At 41.6% G+C, this 24042-nt stretch overlaps 1 protein-coding gene across 1 annotated transcript; it reads right to left on the reverse strand.

The window, feature by feature from the left end:
* Nucleotides 1–6494: 6494 nt before the first annotated feature.
* On the reverse strand, nucleotides 6495–14913 carry TMED7 (transmembrane p24 trafficking protein 7). The gene is made up of 3 exons (XM_056324872.1): nucleotides 14577–14913; nucleotides 11618–11863; nucleotides 6495–9398 (listed from the first exon to the last, which is right to left on the reverse strand). The coding sequence occupies exons 1-3, from the start codon at nucleotides 14754–14756 to the stop codon at nucleotides 9162–9164; spliced, it is 663 nt and encodes a 220-aa protein (XP_056180847.1). The 5' UTR covers nucleotides 14757–14913; the 3' UTR covers nucleotides 6495–9161.
* Nucleotides 14914–24042: the final 9129 nt, after the last annotated feature.

Below are 24042 nucleotides of genomic sequence, written 5' to 3' on the forward strand. Positions count from 1 at the left end.
GGACAGACTTTTTAGTAGGGCCTGTAGTGACAGGACATGGAGTAATGGTTTTAAACTGAAAAGAGGGTAGATTTAGACCAGCTATCATGAAGAAATTCTTTACTCTGAGGCTGGTGAGGCACTGGCACAGGTTGCCCAGACGAGTTGTGGCTGCCCCCTCCCTGGAAGAGTTCAAGGCCAGGTTGGATGGGGCTTTGAGCAACATGATCTTGTTGAAGGTGTCCCAGCTAATTGCAAGGGGTTTGGACTAGGTGACTTTTAAAGGCCCCTTCCAACCCAAACTATTCTATGATTCTGTAATCGCATCAGCCTGCAGACTTGCTACATCATGTGAAAACAGTCCTTCATCTAGAAGATCTTTTTGGTGGATCTTGAGATCTGGGGCTTGTCTTTGCTTTGCCCCATCTCTTGGGAGAGTTTGAGACAATGAACATCACCTGCTACAGAGCTTCTTTGCTTTCAACACAGAATGCTTGTGAGGATAGCCCCAAAACTCCCTTCAAAGCAAGCATGGAGGAGCAAATCTGTGTGCAGAGCTGTGTAGGGTCTGATATTTCCAGTACAGTGCCAGTTACCCAAATAAGCAAGTTTTGGGGGTGTGACAGCTCTAAGCCTTTCAGAATTCCCTTGTTTCCACTTCATCTTCTATCACTGACCTTTGTTTCAGATTTGCTAACAGTTTTCCTGCTAGTGTTGCCCGGGAAAGGTTCATTGAGACTTTGGAGTTTGTATTTTATGACAAGCCATTTATTTGCTATTACAAGTGCTGAAGGCACCCTCTGTAGTGGCTGGAGGATGTTCTTTGGGCCCTTCTAGAATAAATGTTTACTTCATGGTGCATCTGCACAAAATGAGATTCAATGATCCACGTAATCCCTGGTTTTGTCTTGCCACATGCTGAGGCGTTCAGTGGAAGTGAAAGGCTGTGTGTGCCGTGAAAAGCGTAGATGCCCTGGAGGGATCAGGGCTCAAAAAGGAGGAAGCACATCCAGATGGCCCAAGTACTAGGCTAGCCCCAGTCTTTTTTGTTATGACTTAAGAACTACTTTTAGTCCAAGCTTATCAGGAATTTGGGCTATATCATTGTACACCATAGGTATCACAGGGATGGAGGGGTTCATCATTATCATTTGAATAAGCAAAAGCTCTTCTGGGCTTTCTTTCTAAACAGCCCAAGTCAGTGAGAGCTGTCAAGTGACAATTTGCATTCATCAAACATGGATCTCCTGATGACAATGCAGTGTTTGCATTGTTGGTTCCTGTGGTGATTTCAGGCTGTTGAAATTCTCACCTTACAGCAAGGCATCCTGATTTCAGCATTTCTGAATCCCTTCCAATGCAGAACCTGGCTCCTGCCACGCATGGGCATTGGTTTTCTTTATGCGTTAGTAAACAAGGTGTGCTACCAATGCATTTATTAGCACTCCCTGCTCTGAATCAGTCATCCTCACCTGCCAGAAACATTGCCTGTATGATTTTCACAACTTCACTATTTCTATTGATTTCTGTAATTAATGGATGCTTTTATCATGCATTAGTGTTGGGATTTACAACAAGAAAATTCAGTCCCACAGAGATGAACTGAAGGTAAGTGGCAGCATCTCTGTCTTGGCATTTATAATCGTATTTATTTAGACTTGCAGACATGTGCCATTCATCCCATTTCTGTATCTCGTTGCATTTAATACACTTCTTCCTTCATACTCTTGTCCAAGCAAGTACATCAGTAAAATCACTGCTTCCGAACAAGTGCTCAAAAGCAATCCTATTTTATAGCAGCCCTGCAGGCACACAAGGTCATGAGAAAATGTTATGGAAACAGATATGCCAGGCCCAACCCTCCAAAGTGCTATGGACTTCCAGGACACCCATAAGTGTTTTCCTTCTTTTGACTGTGGTACGTGTTGGACTTCTGGCTACCTACAGACTCAACTTTCAGCTCTTGGGGTTTTGCAGTATAACTAAGGGAAGCTTTTGGGTTTTGATTATTCTTACCTGTGCGTATAGCAAACTGTAGGATGGCGTTTTCCAAAAGGAAATTCTGGCAAGATAAAACTTCATTTTGAGACGTTGTTTCAGATGTCTTGTCATGTGTTTAGTTCCAGTGTACGGTAAATAATACTAGTCTATAACAGAAAGTAAATTCCAGTATTTTGACTGACAAGTCATATACTTTTCAGTAAAAACATTTTTTCCAGTGTTTTTCAAATATCATGACTACATTTTGAAATGCAGCAATTTCTTTCTAAGGTGGATTTGCAACAGTTCCCCTTGCTGTGCAACTCCACTTAATGAGGTATAACCCACCTTGGCCCAGGGATTTGTACCAGTGATGAAACAAAGCCTCATTTTCTGCCCTGTGAATTTTCAGGGGTTTGGGGCTTTTGTTCTAGAAATAAGCAAGCATGGTGTGGTACTACATGAGGCCTGTAATGTCTTACACACCTTTGAGAGTGAAAGGTACATACAGAATTGGTGGGCAGCTGACCATCTTATGTCAGTTCAAGATGAGCAATGGCACTGACAGCTGACAAGACATGCTGAGTTTCTACCGGTGGCATGAAAGGCTGGTTTGATGTCAGGCAGAGTATTTCACAGGTGACAGCACCTCCTGGTTGCTACCATACTCTATTATTCTTCCATAAAAGGCTACTGGTCTTCCCACTTCCATTCACCCTTTGACAAAAGTTTCTTCTCATTTCCCTTGAGGCAACTTTCATTGAATCCCTCATTACCAGTGTGCCAGTATGCATTAGAGAGAGTGGCTTCTGGTGTGAATCACAGCTGCAATGTGCAGATTGCACTGCAGACCTGCACTAGGGGCAGCAGCCACCAAAGGCCATCTGCAGTCCAGGAGAGGGAGCACCTCTTGTCCATGGGGAGCACACTCCTCAAGCCTCCTCTCTCTGTCCTGTTTTCTCTTCCTTCCTTCCCTTTTCCTCCTTCTCTTCTGCCTTTCCTCCTTCTTTCTGAATTCTGTTGAGATCTTCTGTTGGGATTCTTGCTTGACACCAAATAGTACCTTTGAACATCAGAGGAAAAGGCAGTGTCATGCCAAAAAAGCTCTTATCCTTTCCCAAAGCCTTTTCCCTCATGTTTAATTTCTTCCAGAAAGAAAATGCTGCTCCTCATAACAAAAATATAAATATACTTTCTTTTTGGTAATTTATAAAGGATATTATTTGACAGTAAGGAGTGAATAAGATCTGCTGTCCTTGGCATCAGGAAAATCTGTCTACATAAATGTAGGGAAGAACACCCGAGACATGGATAGGAACCAATCACATCCCTAACAAGAAGGTTCTTGTTTAAACCAGGAATACTGCACCAAGTGGAGACCTCTCAGATATGCATCTGATCACTGACCCCTGTCACACATGCTTAGCAGGAGGTTACAATACCCTTCATGTGGGAGCACACCAACTACAAAACATGTGCCTGAACAATGCAGGCTGTTGAAGCAATGGCATCCTGCGGTATCACATCTCATCTGCTGCACTGCAAGCTGGACAGTGTGAATGGTGAGGGATAGAGGCTATGAAAATATTTAGGCAGTCCTGTTCAACAGCCTCTATTGATAGCCAAACACAGAATTGACAGCAGTGAAATCAAGGAATGTGGTGTTTTGTTCGAGATTGTTTTCTATGCTCTGGTAAAATCACAGCATAAGAGGGTGGGAATATGGGTACAGCATACCCCCTGCGTCACTCCCTTTCTGGTTAGCCCACCAGCAAAACAGCCTTTAATGCTAAGAAACATGAAACATGGGTGCACAAGATGGTTAGTTACTTAAGAACACACTGTTGCACACCAGTGATGCTGACCAGACTGCTTACATATATACGTCCTGGTTCTTGTCAGCAGGTGGGAGAGAAGATGTGAGCAGGTCAAATCAATCTGCTTATAAGTATCTCAAGTAAAACCACCTTATGCTTACCTAAGATCTTGCCCTGGGGTTCGTAACATGGACTTTTTAATACAAATAACGAAACTTTTGAGAGTTGCTACTGTTGGGTAACCAGAGTATTTCCTAAGCTGAGATGGGTCACCGCTTCCCCTCATGTCTCACAACACCTACTCAGTCAAGATTAGTAGCATCCTCAGTATGCATGCACAACTTTGCTTTTTTGGAGCTTGATTCAACCACCACGGAAATCAAGGGGAGGAATGTGAAAGACAAACTTTGCACCTGTCTCATTCAGTGACCATGTTAAAAGCTTCATTTCATCTTACCCCTGGAGGACCGCTCCTCCACTGAGTTGTACAGAAAAAGGAGTGTAATCTGTTTTTAACAAGAAATCAGGTGATGTTGGAAGATTTTGATCACTTCAAGGAACATGTCCATGGTCTTAGTGACAAGTAGAATTAGCACTCATCAGCTGTAAATGCATAAAGACTACCTCAGTGGCTGAGGAAAATAATTCAGTAATGAACACTACTAAGGATTGCTATACTTAGTTTTAAATAATCCTTGATGTTAGATGACGCTATCCCTACTGGTGGATTTCTCTGTTGGTATCAATAGTTACTTCCTGTGAAGAGCCCCATTGGGCAGAAAGCAAAGGTATGAAAATTTTGCACATCAAGAATCATTAGGAGAGACACTTTGATGGCACCTCCAGTAAATCATAGAATGGTTTGGGTTGGAAGGGACCTACGCTCAAGATCACCTAGCTCCAGCCCCCCTGCCATGGGCAGGGACACCTTGCACTAGACCAGGTTGCTCAAAGGCCCATCCAGCCTGGCCTTGAGCACTGCCAGGGATGGGGCACACACAGCTGCTCTGGGCAGCCTGTGCCAGTGCCTCACCACCCTCAGAGTAAAGAATTTCTTCCTGATAGCTGGTCTAAATCTACCCTCTTTCAGTTTAAAATCATTAGTCCTTGCCCTATCACTACAAGCCCTACTAAAAAGTCAATCCCCATCTTTCTCATAACCCCCCTTTAAGTGTTGAAAAGCCACAAGGCCTCCCTGGAGCCTTCTCACCTCCAGGCCAAACAACCCCAACTCTCTCAGTCTGTCTTTGTAGAAGAGGTGCTCCAGCCTCCTGGTCATCTTTGTGGCCCTCCTCTGGACTTGCTCTGACAGGTCCGTGTTCTTCTTATACTGGGAGCCCCAGAGCTGAACACAGTACTCAGTGGGGTCTCACAACACACAGATCCACAGAAAAACCTCTGAAATCAATAGTAACGACTCCAGAGTTGTATCAGGCAATGTAAAATTCCTGATAATATGCAATAAGCTTGCTTGCTCTCCTTTAGAGATGTGGAATATAAACAGCAAAACCCCACACTGCTGAAGAAACTGGATCCGTGTCACATGATGAATTTCACTTACATACGAAGCACAGAACCTGTCCTAGAATAACCTGGTGCAGTACACCAGCTTTCTGCACAGTGATCTGTTACATGGTAACTCCCCGTTGAACCCCAAGGCCAGGCTTTAAAAATTTCTTTCAGTAATTTTTGCCATTGCGCAAGTCATACAAAATCCAGGTTGCAGTGCCTCTGCTGCAGTTATGCCCTCAGGCAGTCTGAGAAACTTTATAGTGGGTTACAGTGGTCCAGAGCACATTTCTACTTCTTCTTTGATAAAAGCCTTCATCATCACCCAGGTCAGCTGATCCACTGACTCATCTCTTCACCTATTTTTTTTTTATTTTTTTTTTAAGATTATCAGCTTTCAGCGGAAGAGTGCTTCTGACTGCAACTTACCTTGAGCTACTTTCACATCCTGGGTGCCGAGCACCAAAAAAAGCCCCAGAATAACTACTTGACCATAACAATAACCCTGAAAGAGGAGAACCTGCCCATACTTCTAGAAAAAAGCTTTTTTAATCCAAGTACTGTAAAAATTCTTGAAAATTTTTAACGTACAACTGACATACGAGAAACAAACAGCAAGAAAAAGCCATTTTGGAAGATGCCCACACAAAGCGACGATGCCTACTCCATCTGGTTTTTAAAAACTGATACGTGTTAAGATTCAGCAAGAAAGTACACCAAATATCTCAAGTCAATCATTTAGTTGCTACATAATACATGAAGTTTACATCTCGTCATTAGACAATGCTAATTGGATGCACTTTTCTAGCTCATCCCATATTAACCTTCTATCGACAGAACTTATCAGAAAAGATGCTGTAGGTCTCAAGTCATTCCAGGCATCTGTAGTCACATACTTGGAATTCCACTCCAACAGGAACAGATTTATGAATATTACTGCCTGCACTGCTAATGTTCTGAGCAAGAGCCAGTAACCACACTATCTTGCTGAAACTTGTGACTTTCCAGTGACCTGAAAGCACAGCTAACTATGAATACCAGTGAACTGATACACTTCCTGATGTAAGCAGCAGAAGTAATGATCAAGTGTCAGATGGCAGATCAACTCTGATGTGTTAAGACACAAGCTGACTATTCCAATCATTATTCAAAGCTTTTTTGAAGAATAATGCTCCCACTCCCACATGCAAACAGAACAACCAGACCACATTCATATATTAATTTTTATTTTCCCATACAATGTTCACAGGGTCTGTTTTTTGTCTTATTCAACCTAAAATTTTTGTCCCCCCAAATGAAACTGACGTTCCAGGACATGAAAAGTTCTGTAAACATAAAACATCTGAGGAATAGCTGAAAATTGGGGTCTTTAGCAATTAAAAACACAGTTATATCCCCTTTAACACAGGACATTTACTTGTGTATTTCATCATTAACCAAACTGTTCTCTTCATACGTTAAAAAGGTGCAGCTTTAACCAAAAGTCACAATGCATTTCTCCAACCACTGCATGTTAGCATGTGTTTTATTATATCCTATTCAGTCACTTATTTTAAAAACTATACACAGCTATGTTTAAACATGTGTATTTGTGCTGTGGTTTTAGTAACACAAAAATAAAGGCATTTTTAATCTACTGCTGCATATTATGCAGGAGGATACCAGAGGACTGGTTTGGATACCTAACTTCAATGCAAATGTCAAGTCCACTAAACCTCTGCAGTGGGAGTAATACCGAGCTGAACAGTTCCCACTTCACATATTCAAACATTACAAAAGAATTAAGAAATGTGTATGTCATGGCCGACTTACCTGTTTTACCCCATTGTTTACCACTTTTGACAGCACACAGAACCACTCAGTGGAAAAGGAACCAATACATTTCAATCTTTAAAACAAATGCTGTTGTTGTGATTAAAGCTACACAAGCGATACTCAAATTCCTGAAGGTAACAGTGGACACTATCAAAATTAAATCATGTTTTCATCCAAAATATGCACCCAAAGTGTACCACTTGCTTCATTATTGTATGCAATGCAGCACAAAATGTATCAGTTTCTGAAACACAAGAATAAAGCATACAGGTACAGTCAAGAATATTGTGTGCAGGCACAGATTTGTATTGTAAGAAAGCACTGGGTTTTTTCTGTTTCCTGACCTTTGTGAGTCTATTTCCAAGAAGCTTGCATCCCAAAATGGGACTGCAGTATGCAAAATTCAGTACAGGATAGAAAAACATTACATGCAGTCCAGAATTTTACACACATTAAGCTTTTAAATACCCCTGTAACCTTTTAAATAATTTTTCAGCTGTTTGAGGTTTTTCCTCAGTTTCCAAAGGAGCAGTCATTTGGTTCACAACATTTTAAAATCAAGTCATCTTAGACCAATTCTTCAAACCGCTCAAGTGTCACCTGTACATGCAAATTTGAATTTTTGCTACAAATAATACAGGCAATTAATAAGGGTTTAGCATTCTTTCTCTGCTTGCTGAGAACCTGTTTAAGAAGCATCTTTTGATTCAGCCAGTAATATATAACAAGGTTTTTCACCTTAGTTTACTTTGTGTGCACTTAAGAATTGGTCAGTCTACTCATTCCCCCAGAGTCATGTGAAGGAGTTTAGCCTTATTTTGACCAGCTCAATTCAAGCTACTTATATGTACAAATATTTACTACCTTACACATCAAAATAAAACAAGACTTTACAGTACATAAGCTACTAAAGACATGAGCAGTGGAAACAATTTAACTGTAAGTCTACCAAAAAGATAACCTGAAACACATTTCCCAACCACTAGCAAAAAAAGTGGCAATTAGATGCACAAGGCCATCATGTATCAGTGCACCACACACAGAAAAGTAAAATTTACAGCACTTGTGCAATGCAGTATCAATATCAAATTGGCCTCTTAACAGGAAAACAATTCAGTAAAAAGCTCTGTATGTGCCTAACACATAATATAACCTCATCCAGTGCTGGTGCTGTGCTGCTTAACAAACCAAGCTACTTCTGGTCTCAAATCCAAAAAGCAGCAGCAACATGTATGAGTACAGAAACTGCAGTTTCAGTGACAAAGTTAGAGGATTTCCTATTTTATTGCATGTTTTTTAAATAATCTTGAAGATTTGGGCTTTTGAATACAGAAAGTGGATTTCCTGAGTAGTCTCAGCTTACAATTTGTTCAGTAAAACAAACATTGTAAAAGAGGAAATGCATTTATTTTAATACAGAAGAATGTGTATTTAAGCAAATATACTAAAGTATAAGATTTAGCAAGGTTGGAAGATGGTGACTTACCAGGCTGGTGAAGAATTTGCACCATGATGTAGTGTCAAGCTTGCAACAATTTTACAAATAAACGAGGGGTACCACTGGATTATTTTTTAACAGCAAGTCAAAACAGTGCATTTCATTGCATTTGCTTTTTTATAATGCAATACATTCATCCTGAAAATTAAAAGCCAAATCAAATTTTCATATATATATATATGTATGCATATATATATATAGTCTCTCATATCAGACACTAGACTGTTGGGTTATTTTAGAAGTGTTATACTGCAGATTGTTAATCTTACTGGTCAATTCAAACTCCGTTTGGATTTCAATCAGTAGAAATACAGAGGCTGGCCACTGCCAGATACTTAATACAGGAATCGGGAAACACGTAAAGTTCCAAAGTATTTTAAAGTATTTCAAATCATGTGTTCCTTTCATAACTTTTTGGGTCTGTTTTGTGATTTTTAAGGGATGAGGGGTAGAGACATTTGAATGTTGCATATACTGAGATCTTTTGTAACTACAATTAACTGGAAAACAGTTATTTCTACAGATGAGTAGCACACAATGACCTGAAGCATTACCACTACTAGTTATGATCCAACACGGGTTGTTGTGGTCCTTTTATCTGAGAAGAAGCTTTTGAGGAGAAATACCTGCCCAATACTAACAACAAGAAGAATGATTGCTTCCCCTATGGACCAGTAGGCCACCCTCGTGTTTAAATCCTCTGCTCTGCTGCGGCCCTGTGCTTCCCTCAAACGGAAGTGAGTCTGATAATCGATCACAGACTTCAAAGCTTCATGAATTGAAACACACGCAGACTCCATCTAGAGAAGCAAACAAATACACAGCACTGAATTAAGAATTCTTCTAGTGCTTTTTCTGCAAGATTTGTGGTTTGGTAGTTAAAATTACTATTCATGTAACTCTGCAAGCTAATGATTAACCCTGTCCATTGTCAGATTGAAATACTGTAAATGTAGTAATATTTAACCTACATTGATCAAACTCTACACACAGGAATGCAACAGACTCTTTAACACACAAGCATGTAAAACTAGGTCTAATAAAAAGCAGCAGGCTTTGAGAACTAAATAAATCTTAAATTCATGTATATTTGGCTTCAAAATTAACATTAGAAACACTTTTGAAATGTCAGTGATCTCTCAGTTGTTAATACCATACATACCAGGAAAACAAGTAGTTGCCTATAATATTAAAATGCACATAGTGTATATTAATTTCTCCTGTGTTTCACAAGTATGACATTCTTCATTGCACAATTCTCACTCAAGTTGTACATCCTAAAATCTGTATTACTGAACTCAACTTGCTCTTTGGGCAAGAGAACCTTCTTAATCATGTATGCAAAAAACAACTGAGAAAGGACAATTCTGTTACCTTTCAGTGTTCCTGAATGCTCCGTAACATAATCATATTACAAATACTTAACAAACTGCCCAAATTCATTGCCACTTTTCATTAAAAAAAAGAGGTAGTATTACCAGTTTTCCAAGCCCTAGACCATTTTTTCACATAAACTTCTTGCGCTTTCAATTTATATTCTGTAAGCAAAAGTCAATACTCCTTACTGTGTTTTGATCACCAAGAGATCAATCACAATTTGTTTTACTATTTTATGGCTTAAAATAACTATTTCCTGAGGATTAAACATCACAAACTATTATGAAAGGAAATGCTTAACACCCTGATAGAACCACTCTCAGTTACTTGTATCTGTGCCTGTCTTTCCAAGTCAATGACTTTCAGGACAGGTGTCTGAAGAAGCCCAAGATATTCTCAACAAAATCCAGGAAGAGGTCTTCCAAACTAGCTTCTGCCATTGGTCTCGCTGATAAATTACAGAGCTCTCCTAGTCTGCACAAGGGATTTAAACACAGAGTCACTCTGGTTTTAGGGATTTACCTTTCACTGTCCTACAAAAGGCTGCCCAAATTTGGTCATGATACAAGAACCTCCCCTTTCCCAAATACCTTCTTTGCATTGCATATGCTACAAACCAGTAATAAACTATTTTTTTCATATATCTTCTCCCACAGGCTGCAAGGCGCTGCAGAGATGCTAGAGCCAGGAATTGCACGTTCTGCATTGTCAAAATCCCTCTGTTGATGCCAAGATAGCAAAAGAAAAACCAGATGTAACAGAACACACAGACTGAACAGACTGAAGTCTAAAGTTAGGAGAAGAGATGGAAAGACCCAGGATCAAGAATCAGAATATGAAATAAAGCAAAGCAGAAGAGTGACAAGAAGAAAGAGCTCTAGCTGAATTCACAGCAAGTCATCTACTCATTACAGTTCTCAGCTACTACAGACTTATATGAGATAAATTCAAGTGAGATTGGCATTTGAGAAGTGGTATTCATACTGTTGTGTCCGGACTAGCAAAATAACAATCATATACAGCATTCTTTAACGGTTGTTTAAAGTGAGGTTTTATGATGGTAAGGACATGAGTGGGAATTAATGAAGCAAGCGTTCCAAAGAAAGTTTTGATGGATTTAGATAGGGTAGAAGTACAAAACTGTAAAATCCTGAGAATATAACAATAATGTTCTGATACTTCACAGTGTCCTACAAAGGACAAAGAGCTAGAAGCCAGCTAAATATGGCTGACACTGTTCATTTGTTTATTTTGCTAGAATTTTCTTCTCCATTTCAAAAATGGCTGTTACATGAGAAGTCAATGTAAGTCTGCCCCCAAAAAGACTACTATTTTAAATATAAAAACAATTCTGAAAGTTTCTCTTAAGTTTGGAAATACAATAATAATAAAAAACATAGTAGCCTAGAGTTTAAGTTACTACACTAATTTTCTCTTAAGCAATTGGTGATTCCTTCTCAGCTCTGTTCTGTGTTCTATAAATCTAATCTTCAGAAAGAAAGCTTCTTTGTAGTAATCCAGATTATTTTAAAAGCTCAAATCCATTGATTTTCAGAAATTATATAGATACATAACGCAGCTGAACTTGAAAAAAAACACTGCCTCCACCAAACAGCCACTGTCAAACACAATAGCATTTTACCTGGGTAAGTGCGGTGACTCTGTTCTCACTAGGAAACAGCGGTGGATCTTCTCCAACCTGGAAATCAAAGTACACAGTTTTGTGTGTGAAAGTAGAGAATTCATTGCTGAAGCAGAACTTGTATGTTCCATTTCTGGATGCAGTAAATGTGAAGCTATCGTATTGTTTCTTCATTTCTTTGTACAATACAATGCCATCGGGATCTTCCAGCCGACAGTCAACATCATAGTGACCTCCAGTGATCACCTGAAAACAAAAACCAAAAAATTGCCTTTTTAAAAAAACAGGTATTTATACATTTCTTCTAAGAAGTATCAATTGTCACACGGCACTGCAAAACCTTTTTCTTTAACTAACGTTTTAAAATGTAATTTGAAAATCTTTCAAAGCGAGTCTGCAAATTTTTTTTTTATGGAAGACACAATGTAATTCAAAATACTTTAGGTTCAGCATATATAATGTCAATTATCTTTTCAAATTGTTTAAGAGAGCAATTTTAGTTTGTTATAAATAATTGTACAACAGCAAAGGCTACAGTAGATGAAACTTGATGGGGCAGTGAAGACATTACTGCAACGAAAACAGTTTGCTGTATCCGTGAGTCCTCCGTGGAACTGATTCAGCTGGCTGAAACTGCTAACAAGGAGTAAAACAGCTCCTTTCTGTATGGCCAGAAGAGTGTAACTACCGTATTAGCTCAAGCTGCTTTAGGCTGCTGGAATGGCGTTAGACCAGTAGAACAGGTATTTCAACCTGGGCTTGTGAACCAGCAATGATGGGGGGGGGGGGGGGGGGTGTGTGTCTTGCCACTGCCTCCCTCCTGCACAGTTAGCCACAGCATTTTTCTCGAAACCTGCCCATCTGGCTAATGCCAACTCGCATAATGGTCTCCAGGGCTTTTTAGGCTTTGATTATTGTTGGTGTACAGCATATTGCTCTGTAGACAAGCTATCCCACCTCAACAGACTCATCGGTAGCTTACATATTCATCACTTGGTGTACCAACGACTCTTACACTAGTAGTTCTACACTTAATCCTTGCTCCAAACTTTTTGATTTTAGGATAAAGCACGCTGAAGGAGGAAAATATTTACATCTAAAGGCATGTCCCTTGTATATGTGTGCAGAAGTCACTGAAATACTTTAGTAGGAGTATCTGCACTTCAGTTCACATAGTATTATTTAAACTCACATCAGTTTAAGTATCAAGTTACTAAAACAACAATGTTAATGGTAAAACTGAAATAACAAGAGATCTGAGCAGTAGCTACTCAGCAAAGAAGAAGTTTTAAAAATAGTCAGGTAGCAAGCAGTATCTTCATAGTTTTTCCAAAAGTGTGATGACAGGATAGAAAGAGGAAAAAAACACTTTGGATTTCTGTATCTCTGGATGTCTCTCCCCAGGTATCTGCATGTAGTTGGGTTTTTCATACAGAAATGCTTACCTTGGAAATAAAAAACAAAAATAAGATTTTTCTATAATGAAACGATGGTTCATTTTTGAAGCATCATACCAAATTTGACAGGGTCGTGCTTTTTACCAATTACACAGAAGTCACTCACATTGTTATATCACACACACTGAAAAGGCCAATTTATATGTACATGGTAAAGATCTGCCACAGTTTTAAAGTGCCCCTAGGATTCCTACCCAGAGCTTGCTTGAGCTTCCTCTCAGCTCTTAAGACTTACTGCCAAAAGCACAGAGCATTTCAGTCTACCAGCACTTGGTCACATCCAGACTTTCCTTTTGACAGTGCTACTTCTGTTCTGATTACCAACAAAAGTGACAACAGCAGGCTTATCTGTCCAGCAACCTACAATGATACCCACTTCAAAACAGGCAGGAAAGTACTGCACAGAAAAGGCTTTATGAAAGTAACTGGCAGGGACAAGAAACATTTGGGCAGGGATAAGATATCTAAGAAACAGAACATGCAGGACAGAGTAATAAGGACCAATATTTGGTAGCAACATTCCCCAAAATACTAAAAGCAGGACAGCAACTAGAGGAAAAGTCAGAACAGAAGCACATGGACCCTTCAAAAGACTACAAAGATAACTGAATCCCATTGTCAAGGACGATTTCTCTCTCATGCTGCTGCTGTACAGCCAGTGACTTCACCAGCTGAAGCTGCAGACTGAAAGGTTCCAGCCCTGCTGATACACTCATAGGCACCAAAATTGTCAGAGCTATTTGCTCAATACAGCTGAACAGTGTGCTCTATCTATCATGATGGCTGCATGTTCAAACTGTTAGAAACTGCAAAAGGTAAGAAAAACCGTGCAGCCTCAATACATGCCTGTTAACCACAGTCTTCAGTGTCAGTTTGCCTGCATGTTTTATTTTTAGTGAGACTCCCATCTTACTATATGCCCGGGACGCTTCCTGCATACATACTTCATCACCTTCATAACGTTTGCTAAATAACCCCAACCTGAACCATACTCCGAAATAAGAAGCATTAGCTCCTTAAGTTGTATCGTACTCATTATGCAACTACTTCACAAAAAACACAGAAATTACTTTCCTGGCACCTTGCTGGGCAGCACTTTAGGTGTTCTCCAGGCTGTTCAGACAGGGCACCGCATGACAGCGATCAGGGTAAAAGACGCTGCCGGTTTCCAGGGCCAAATTTATGCCTGTTACTTCCCCCTGAACTAAACGCACGCCTCCCCGCCCCTGCCGCAGCGCACACGACTGCCTGCAGTGTCTCCTCAGCTGAGCTGGAAACCGCGCTGGCTTCGGCGGCTGCTCCGTGCCGGGCGCTTCTCCTAACTACTCGGAGCAGCGCGCAGTAAACGAAGGAATCTGCGAGGCTCCCCCACCCCCACAGGCCCCCCGACCACCGCTCGCCGGCACAGGGCCGAGCCCGGGGCTGGGCCCAGCTCCGCCAGCGCGGCGCGCCCGGGCCCGGGGCGGCGCTTCCCCGTGAGTTCGCCCCGTCCGCCTGACTACCTGGAACTCTAGGGTGCACTTGGTGCCCTGGGCGATCTCCTCGTAGAAGCACTGCTTGGCGTTGTCGGGCAGCTCGAAGGTTATCTCGGAGGCCCGCACGGCGCAGGCCGCCAGCGCGACTAGAAGCCACAGCGGCAGCTGCCGCCACGGCCCCGCGGCCTGGGAGCCCCGCAGCAGCATTGGCCCGGCGCGGAGACAGGCGAGGGGGGGACACGGACCGAGATGGGGGCGGGGGGAGCGGGGTGGGCGGAAGGCGAGGGGATAGACGGCGGCTCGGCGGCGGGCAGCGGTGCCGGGCGGGGAAGGGCGCTGCCACCCGGAAGCACACGCGCTGGGCGGGGCCAGCCCCGGGAGCACTTCCGGGTGAGCGCCCCGCCCGCGGGTGGTTTTGCAGACGTGGTGCGAGGCGCGGAAAGGGGCGGGGCCGGGCCGATGTGGCCGGGCGGGGGCGGTGGCGTGCCGGCAGTGCCTGCGGGCGGGCCCTGCAAGGGGCGGGGCGGGGCCCTGCAAGGGGCGGGGCGGGGCGGGTTCCCCGTCCCAGCGAGGCTGCCGGCTCTCTGTCCGCTTAAGGCAATTACCCGGGGGTTAATTATCGCCTGGGTCCTGCGAGGCAAGATCTAGACTCCAGATTCTAGAGCTGCAATGGGGGGCTTTCGCCGCCGAACGCACCTCGCTACTCCGCACCGGGAGCGAACCTGGAGATCTGCCGCACGGGCCGTTAAACGTTCGTTGCTCCAGCGAGGTAAAACCCGGTGAAAGTGCTCGCGCTGAGTGCCGGAGTGACAGCTTCCAGTTCTACACTGCTAACTGCTTGGTTATTTTTACAAATTAAAACAGATTCAAAAGAAGAACAGAGATAACCCCCCTCCCCATCCTCGTTGTAAGCTTTGTGGTAGATCAGGCAGAGCAGGAAGAACGAAGCCCGGGCTCCCCCCTTCCAGGCCGCAGCACGATCGGGCAGCGCCCGGTGCGGCCCCAGCCGGCGGAGCGGCCGCGCTGCCGGGCCTGGCGCCCCCCGCTCCAGGAGCCGGCTCCGAGTTGCCCTGCGGGGGCTGCCGGTGCCATCCGCAGCACCGTGTGGCAAGCCTGGCTGTCTGTTAGAGGGCTGTGGATTGCACAGGACAGAGGTACCCCAAATTCGTGTGTTGAAGGCTCTGACGGATTTGCTGGTGTGGATTAAAGTGAGAGATGACCGATGCTTTACCAAGTATCCCCCTCTGCTGCAGACCTTATCCACCTACAATTAACCCTCAGATCTTTGCTGGTTTCATTTAAACACACTGGGTTTATTTCAGATTGCACTTAAATGCTGGGTGATAGCTGAGATAGCTCAAAAGCAAATGATGCATTGTCACAGCACTCTCCAAACTATCAAGCTGCAACAAGGTCTTTTGCCATCACATACCGACACACTTTTACATGCCAGTCCCTCTGCTGCCTTCTCCTCACCTCACCCAGGGCATGTGTTCTCTCCCTTCTCTCTGCTTCTCCCTTCATTGGCTCTCAACCACTTCACTTAACCAGCCATGCCTGCACCGTATCTACACCTGCCAACCTGACACCCTGAAGCCAGCCCACAGTTGTATATTATCAATGCTAAATAACCCAGCTTCATTCCTCTACAATGTATCTTTGCATAGGAAGCAGCTTCAGCCATTTTACTTACAACGGGTGACTTCAGGCTTGTACAACCTGTATGACTGAAGAGCATTCTCCCTCATGTGGCAAGAAAATGCGTTTCAGGAAGACTCAGTGATTTTTCACAGGAAATGGAGTGATCCTGTATAAGCTTGCAGTTTCCTAGTTCACTCTTTCCTGCTGTTTTCTTAAAGCCTCACTAAATACGTAAAATCAAGCTTACCTAAGAAGTGACAATTCAAAACCTATCACCAAATAACCAAACAACAAAACAGATGGGGAAAGATGCCTGGTAAAACCAAGGCAATACTGCAGAACAGGCAAGAAGGTGTCTGGTGGCACCTGCAGAGTAAGCAAAACACTGAACATGCCCTCATCCCCAAAATAAGTCATCAAGAGCAAATGAGATCACTTCCTATTTGTTTGAATCAAGGACAGAGAGTATAAAGCGTTCACTGAGTAAAGAAGAAAGAAGGCAAATAGCTTGCAAGGGGCTCTTAAGCTTGATCGCCTTGGCCCTGGTAACTGAGGACCACCATGGAGTGCAGCCGTCAGCGCTTAAGTAGCTGATGAACACCAGCTCCACTGTGTTGCATGCTTGCAGTTCATCTGGGGTAGATGTAAGGACTGATTGTTTTGTATATGTAGCAATAGTGATTGATAGTAATTAAGAACTAATTATTAGTAACACGAACTGCTAATGAACATCTGTTTCCTTTGAAGCTTGAAACTGGCTTGATTTGGGCATTTCCTAAACACCCTAGTTGCAGTGATACCCAATTCCCTAAATGATACACAGAACTATGTATTAATTTGTAACACTAAGGATCTGAGCTTTCCTCTGTTTCAGAGGAACATTAAATGTACCTTTTTACTTGTTGATTTTATTATAATCTTCCTTCAGTTAACCAGTTAATAGTAACTGGTAATCCTTACAAGGAGTAAAAAAATCAAGTGTTCGGTTTTTCAGGTTGCTGGCACTGCTGTTTACTGTAACCATTCTTCCCAGTTGTCATTACTCTACTTCCATGTGTCACCATTCTGTCTGTGAAATAGCAAAATTTCATGTTGTCTTTATTATCTTACTGCACAAATAATATTGGAATGTTAAACCCAAAATAAATACAGTAAATATATTTTTTAGGGAATCACCTGAAGATTTTTCCTTTCCTACCAGACAATCTATTCAATTAGGGTCAGACTCAGTTTCAGATGCTCCTCAGTGTAGTCCTTGCATGAGAAAAATCTTTATCATTTTTTCTCTGTTATGACAGAACATCTGCAAGCAGAATTCTGAATTATAACCTTCCCCCAACATACATGAATAGCTAGATAATTTTATTAATGTACTTTTTTACCATATGTCAAGTTAGAACACATTTCTCAGTCAAAGACTGAAACAAACAAGGACTCATTTTACTGTTAAGTTGGTTTGACTTCAGGTTTCTAAATTTATGTTGTCACTTCCTGTCTGTGGAAAATTAAAATGGTCAAAAAGCAAGCATTTATTTCATGGGCATTAATTAGAATACACTCTCCTGAAAAATGCTAATGAACCACAGTGGTACAAACAATTCAGTTCTTCAGAAACACACATGGAAGCAGTTGCAGAAAGATGAAGAAACCTGCCAAGTAGAGGAAACTCAGGTGTATTTCTTCTTCTCACCTTTGTAGCTGAGACAAGTTTCAGATCGGTAGTTAGAGACCTTTTGCCTGTATTAGAGGCTGTAGATAGGGATGTAATTTCAGACAGATAAAATAAGATCTCATGGCTGAAATAACATTTCCTGTTATTTGAGTAGTAAAACAGAAAAAAACTGTTCTTCACCTTTACAGTCCTTTAATATGCAGTCCTCAATACTGGAGATTTTGGAAGGTGTTTTCATAAAATTCCTGAGTCTGCGTGGCCCTCATACCTTTCCAGATATCTGGTTGCATTTCCCAGTTTAAAAAATGTACTTTGCCACACTGTCATTTAATTCTCACTTAAAGTGCATTGCCTAGTATGCTTTATTTTGCTACTCAAACTCACCTAACATGGTAAAGTTTCACCACTTTAAGCCCCGCAGCTTTAAAAATCTTTCCTTTGGGCTTGCTTTGACAGGTTTCACATAAATAACAAACCTTGATATCCAAATATGAATTCCTGCTTAATTGCCAGTATAGTGCCCAATTTTTCATAGATTAAAATTGCTAAAACAAGCCAGTCAGATTATAATACAAATTAATCTTCCTTTTCACTGTGCTTCATAATTGAAGAAGCAGCCTTGAACAACTTTGGCACCTGCAAAACACTCAAAAGGCAGTCAAGTATACTAACTACTGACACAGTTTCATCCCACAGTTTCAGTGTAATTTGTGCAATGTCATGCTGTGGAGGAAAAAATCACCAGACCTTAAAACTGCTTGATTTTATCCTTTCTTTTAAGGTTCAGTGCATTTTCTAACCTCTGTTCTCATGTTTTCAGATCTGCAGTGAACAAGAAATGAGCTTGTTTGTGTCTAAAAGGTAGTGGACTACTGTCTAAGCTCCTGGTTGGTTGCATAAAAACCAAAATATAATCCAGGCAGGGCACCCCAAGAAAATAACATGTTTAAGTAAGTGTTTTAGGTGAAAAAGAAATTTAGCTGCACCCAAAATTAAGCATTTACTCTATTTCCACATGTACAGCTTCACAGAGGAAGAGGTTGAGAGCTGCTGCAGTACAAGGAGTTGGCCATCATGGCATCAGAAGAAGGGAGGTTATTGGGAAAGCTGTGACCCTTCTTACCTGGTGAAATGCCCCAAATGCAGTCCTGCAGAGTCTCAGGTTTTATTAACGAGAAGAATTTGTAAGCCTGTATTCATGAAAATACAGTTCTTCGATTTGAAATCTTCTTTGAAAGATCTATGTGCAATTAAGAAGTTCAAGCGGAGAAGAATTTAAGAATGCATTTCAAAATGTCAGTTTCAGGGTGGGGGCGTCTTTTTTTTTTTTTTTTTTTTTAGATAAATTAGTGAAATAAAGGTGATTGCAAATGTTGGGAGAAGCATTCACATTACAGAACTGTACTTCCACCACAACTCCGGAGGTGCCGAAGCGGAGCTGAGCGTGAGCTGGGGACGCCGCTGCCGGGGGCTCCTCCGCGGGCGGGCTGGGAGCGGGGACCCCCGCCGCACGATGCCGTTGCTGCACCGGGGCTGTCCCGGTTGCACGTCCCGAAGCCGAGACCCGTGCACACGCGGGCCTTGTGCTCCTCCTGTAACGCACAAGAGGGAGCTCTTGGTCACAACAACAGCTCTCCTTCGCTTGTCGCATTTTTGTTGAAAGTGCATTCCGTGCATAAGCTTTTCATACTTTTAAATTGGCTCTCTCAATTCAGTGATAACTGGATATCGGGGGGAAAAAAAGAAATTACAATCTCGGCCGTACATAACGTAGGCATAGCTCAACGGAATGGGTTGCAGCACCCAAGGCATATGCGCATTCAGGCATACAGTTCAGCACGCATGTTGCTTCAGGCACCAGGATATATGTGTACCTCCCTGTATATAACATACGAGATCTCCAGCAGCGAGGCTTACAAGCACCCATGTCCTGATCAGGCAGCTGCAAAAGCTACTCCGTTGGAAATGAGGAAATGTTCCCCCATGGGAAATGTCAGTGTTCTGACATCCATGGCAAAGGTGGCCTGCGCTCGGCAGCGGGCAAGAATTCACCTCTGATTAACACCCACAGCTCCCAGCCCTCTCCGGGGGCAGATGCCCTCAGCAGCCTTGCTGCACCGCAGGTAACGCTGGGGTGAAGCACTAGGAACTATCCCCATTAATTCAATTTCTTTTGGACTTGGAGGGCTCAAGCTGTGCAATAGACCAGTTCCTCTCTGTTCTCTGGCTGAACCTGGACTTCAGTGGGCTCTGTGAAGGGAAGAGATGGGGAAGGGCTGAAAAAAACCTCGGAAAGACACAGAAAATGAAAGGTTGGCTGCACTGCAGTAGATAAGAACCCCAAACAATGCTCTGGTCAGATGTTAAGTGAAGAATATGAAGAATTAGGTCACCCTTCCCACAGCACTCCTCCCAGTGGCTCACCTTTTGTTTTGTTTTGTTTTTTTTCTTCTGGTTATGGCTGAATGTTGGTAATGCTGTTACACTTACCTAACGAAAGAAATACTTGTTCTTTCATATGTGCATTTTTATCCACTCAGATTTAAGGTACTTATAATATGCTATAGCACACTTAATAAGAGTAGTCTACTCTTTACAACTATACATAGTTAATCTTACAATAAAATATATCATTCTCTCTACAGAAACTGTTTCAATTAAAGCATTTTAAGCAATATTGTGGCTTCATAAGTCATGGACAGGTTTTAAAAGACCTTTATGCAAAATAATTCTATAAATTTTTCTTTTATATACCTAAATGGTTCTTCCACATTCATAGTAATCCCAGCCATTCATGGTCAGGCTGTAGTTATGCACTGAAAAAATGAATATGTTGGTCTGTTACCTCCTGTCATGCTGTAATTATTGCTTATAAGTAGCAGCCAATTGAACAAATAAAGCCTTTAGTATGACTGGCTCTCTAATAAATATGCTACTCTTAATATTTCCCCAAGGGACGCACTACAGAATTTCATACAAGTGAGTAATGAAAACTGTCTGGTACACTATCTGGCTACCCAAGTGTAGTCTGTTGATTCAAAAAACATCTGTCTTAATCTTGGGTAAAAGAACACCAGATACTGAATATTTAAAAGATACCAGATAAGCATTAGTATCTTAAGTATCGACAGTATTCTAAGCCAAAGAGAATTTCCTCATTTCATCTTAGACATAGCCAATACAGCAATGGCGTTGATAATATCTTGGAAAGCAAAATAATCAGGTACACTATGAATCAGCTGGCATTTTGTGGCTTTTCTGATATTCTCTGTGCTTTGTTACATTTAAGATATTTGTTATGTTGGTACATTCAGGTATTCTGTCAGGAAAAAGAAACATCTGAAAAAGCAATATATTGTCAAGGTGTTTAAATATAGGAGTCTCAGCCTAGTTGTAGCAACTTCTACCAGATGAAGTCTAGGCAAAGATTATCCATTAGGTAAATCCAGGGGGAAAAACCCACATGTAGCATTGCTACGTGTAGATAACAAAGAAGAGAGAATCAAATGTGTTGCGTCAGGTGGAGTAAGAATGGGAAAAACAGGATTAAGGGGAAAAGCAAGCATCTTAGGTTGGATTGAAAATAACAACAACAAAGCTGCAACCCAGGAGCTAGTAGATGTTCTAAAATTGCTTTGCCATTCTGCAGAACAGGATATAGACATGTGAATGTGCATTTTGGAACTTAGAGTTAGATGAAGAAACATGGGAACTTGTTATAGTCCTCATTCTTCTCTTTTTAGCTGCAAAAAGAAGTGAAGGGTCTGTAATGTGCGTATGACACCGAAAGTCATGCTTATACAATTTTTATGTGATTCACCAAAGCATTCCACAAAAATAGCTGGCACATGAAGAGTGACTAGAAATGCTCAGAACCTGGGTGACGGGTGGTGAGAACTTTTAATTGATAGACAGGAGATGTTGTCTACCATTGCCACTAGGAAAATGAGAGAGGGAAGCTCTTTGAACAGTTTTGAACAGAAATTGCTTCACAAACATTGCACTGAAATAAACACATCCAAAAAAATCTTGGTGCTAAGAGTGCCTCAGTTTATTGAGATGTACAAGGTCACTGGAGACACTGGCTTCTGGAGATCATGACAAGAAAAGTAGAAGGAGGAGCAGGAAAACCCAGAAAATTATTTGGCTTCTTTCGTGTCCACGGAAAGATTAATAACATGCTGTTTCAGAGTACAGAGCCACCTTGGATTTCACATGATGAAATTGCGGACGTGACAGAAAATAAGCTGTTAAATCACATTCCTTTTCAGAAAGAAAGATCTATGCGCACACATAATTTCTTTCATCCATTTATATAGAAAAAAGGATTAATTAATAGGCAAGACACACAAGAATACAGTATGCCTCCCTGATTTGTTCTGCAACTAGTCTGTATAAAGAAATACAGATATAGAAATCTAAGAATGATCTTATCTGCATCTAAATCCAAAGCCTAATTTGGTGGAGATCTCACAGAATATGCTAGGACAAAACTGATAATGAGGATCCTCTGCCCAGAACACAGTCTTTTAGAAAATGGTTCTCTTTACTAGAAATTGGCTCAGACTAGAAGCCTCTGAAAAAAAGCCTTACCGCAGACGCACAGAGCTTTCTCAGTACAGATTGCTCAAGACTTTGGGCTAGGAGCCTGGAGTCAAAACTGAATAAAAGCTTGTCTGCTTAAGAATAATTTATTCTCAGCAGCTTCTGTTCTATAATGGCAAAGCTCTACCAGCCACATGAGGCACAGCAGGAGGAAGGAGAGAATTCAAGAGAAAGCTTGGCTTTGTACCTACTGCAGCCTTAGTCATCCTTTCTGAACAGAATTCATCTGCCAGCCATTTGCCAGGCAAACACCTGTGAGGAAGTACAGAAGCAGCTGGTGTTAGAGGTGATAGTGCAACCAGTGTCTGCTGTGCTCTTTACCAAGTCCTGCTCTTCTGCTAGTTGCAAACAGTAATGCAAGTCCTATTATAAAAGCTAATGCATTGGGATGAATGAAGACATCCAACAGGCAACTGGGGATAAATTTTCTTTGGAAGAAAGAAAGAGTGAGGATGATGCTGTGTTTTCATGGATTGATCATTGTTGTTGCAGTTCTTTACTGTGTCTTAGGCACAGGGAAATAGTAGCAGTGATGGATAATAAAACCTGCTCACTCTATTCCTATTAAGGTTTCTATTCCAGACTCATAGTTTCTGTTTCAGCATCCTGTAATTTCCCTAGTGCTCATCTCATATGGCCCTTGAAAACATATTTCCAAAGTATTTGCTCAGATAATCTACCTAAACTTGAATTGTTTATTGTTTGTCTTTATAAGGGATATGATAAAGTCCATGGGACCTATCACAATGATGTAAAACAGGTAGCTTATCAGAAGGTTAATAGATAATCAGGGTTTATACCAGTACTGACTATGAAACTAGAGAGACCTTCATGCTTGTATTTTGAATTACCTACCACAAGCTTTGATGGTGGCTGAGACATTCACAGACTTGGAAAGATGACATGCTTGTGCCAGTCTGCAAAATTAAATGTATACACATGGCTGCCTTCAAAAAATCCTTCCAGTGACTTCTATTGGCAGTTTTGTGACATACTTTGTGTCCCAGGATTTCACAGGTTCTTTCAGTGCAAAGAATTAATCGGTTTTTTTAGAGAAAGTGCCAAACAGATAATCTGAAAAACTTGGTCTGGTGTCATGCAGGCATTTTAAAGCAGATAGGGGAGAATTTTAAAGTGGCTATGAGTGGGAAGCAAGACCAAGAATATAAGGGTTTGCTTCAACAGTTAGATTTGCTTATGGGCAGAAGAAAGGTTGAGACACTATTGAAGGTGAGTAAGAGGCTGTAGTAAAAGTCAGTCTGCTAGGACAGGTATTTATTCCACCTTCTTGAGTGCTTGTAGATCTTCTGGGTGCTAGGAACAGCAGTTGTTCATTTTTCAACTTCTTTTTACAACTTATGATACTTTTATGCATTTTCAGTACAAAAATAAGATAGACTGAAAGCTGACTATGGTGTAGAAGTATGTAACAAAGTTGTATATAGAAATAAAAAAAGATTCTGTCTTAATGTTGTAGTATGTTTTTGATTTGCTTAATAACTTGTCAAGGTACAGACATGATTCTGACAAGGGCTTTTTTCTACAGGAGATGAAACACAAAGTGACATGAAGAAA

The sequence above is a fragment of the Falco biarmicus genome, chromosome Z (assembly GCF_023638135.1).
Source record: "Falco biarmicus isolate bFalBia1 chromosome Z, bFalBia1.pri, whole genome shotgun sequence".
NCBI lineage: Eukaryota > Metazoa > Chordata > Aves > Falconiformes > Falconidae > Falco > Falco biarmicus.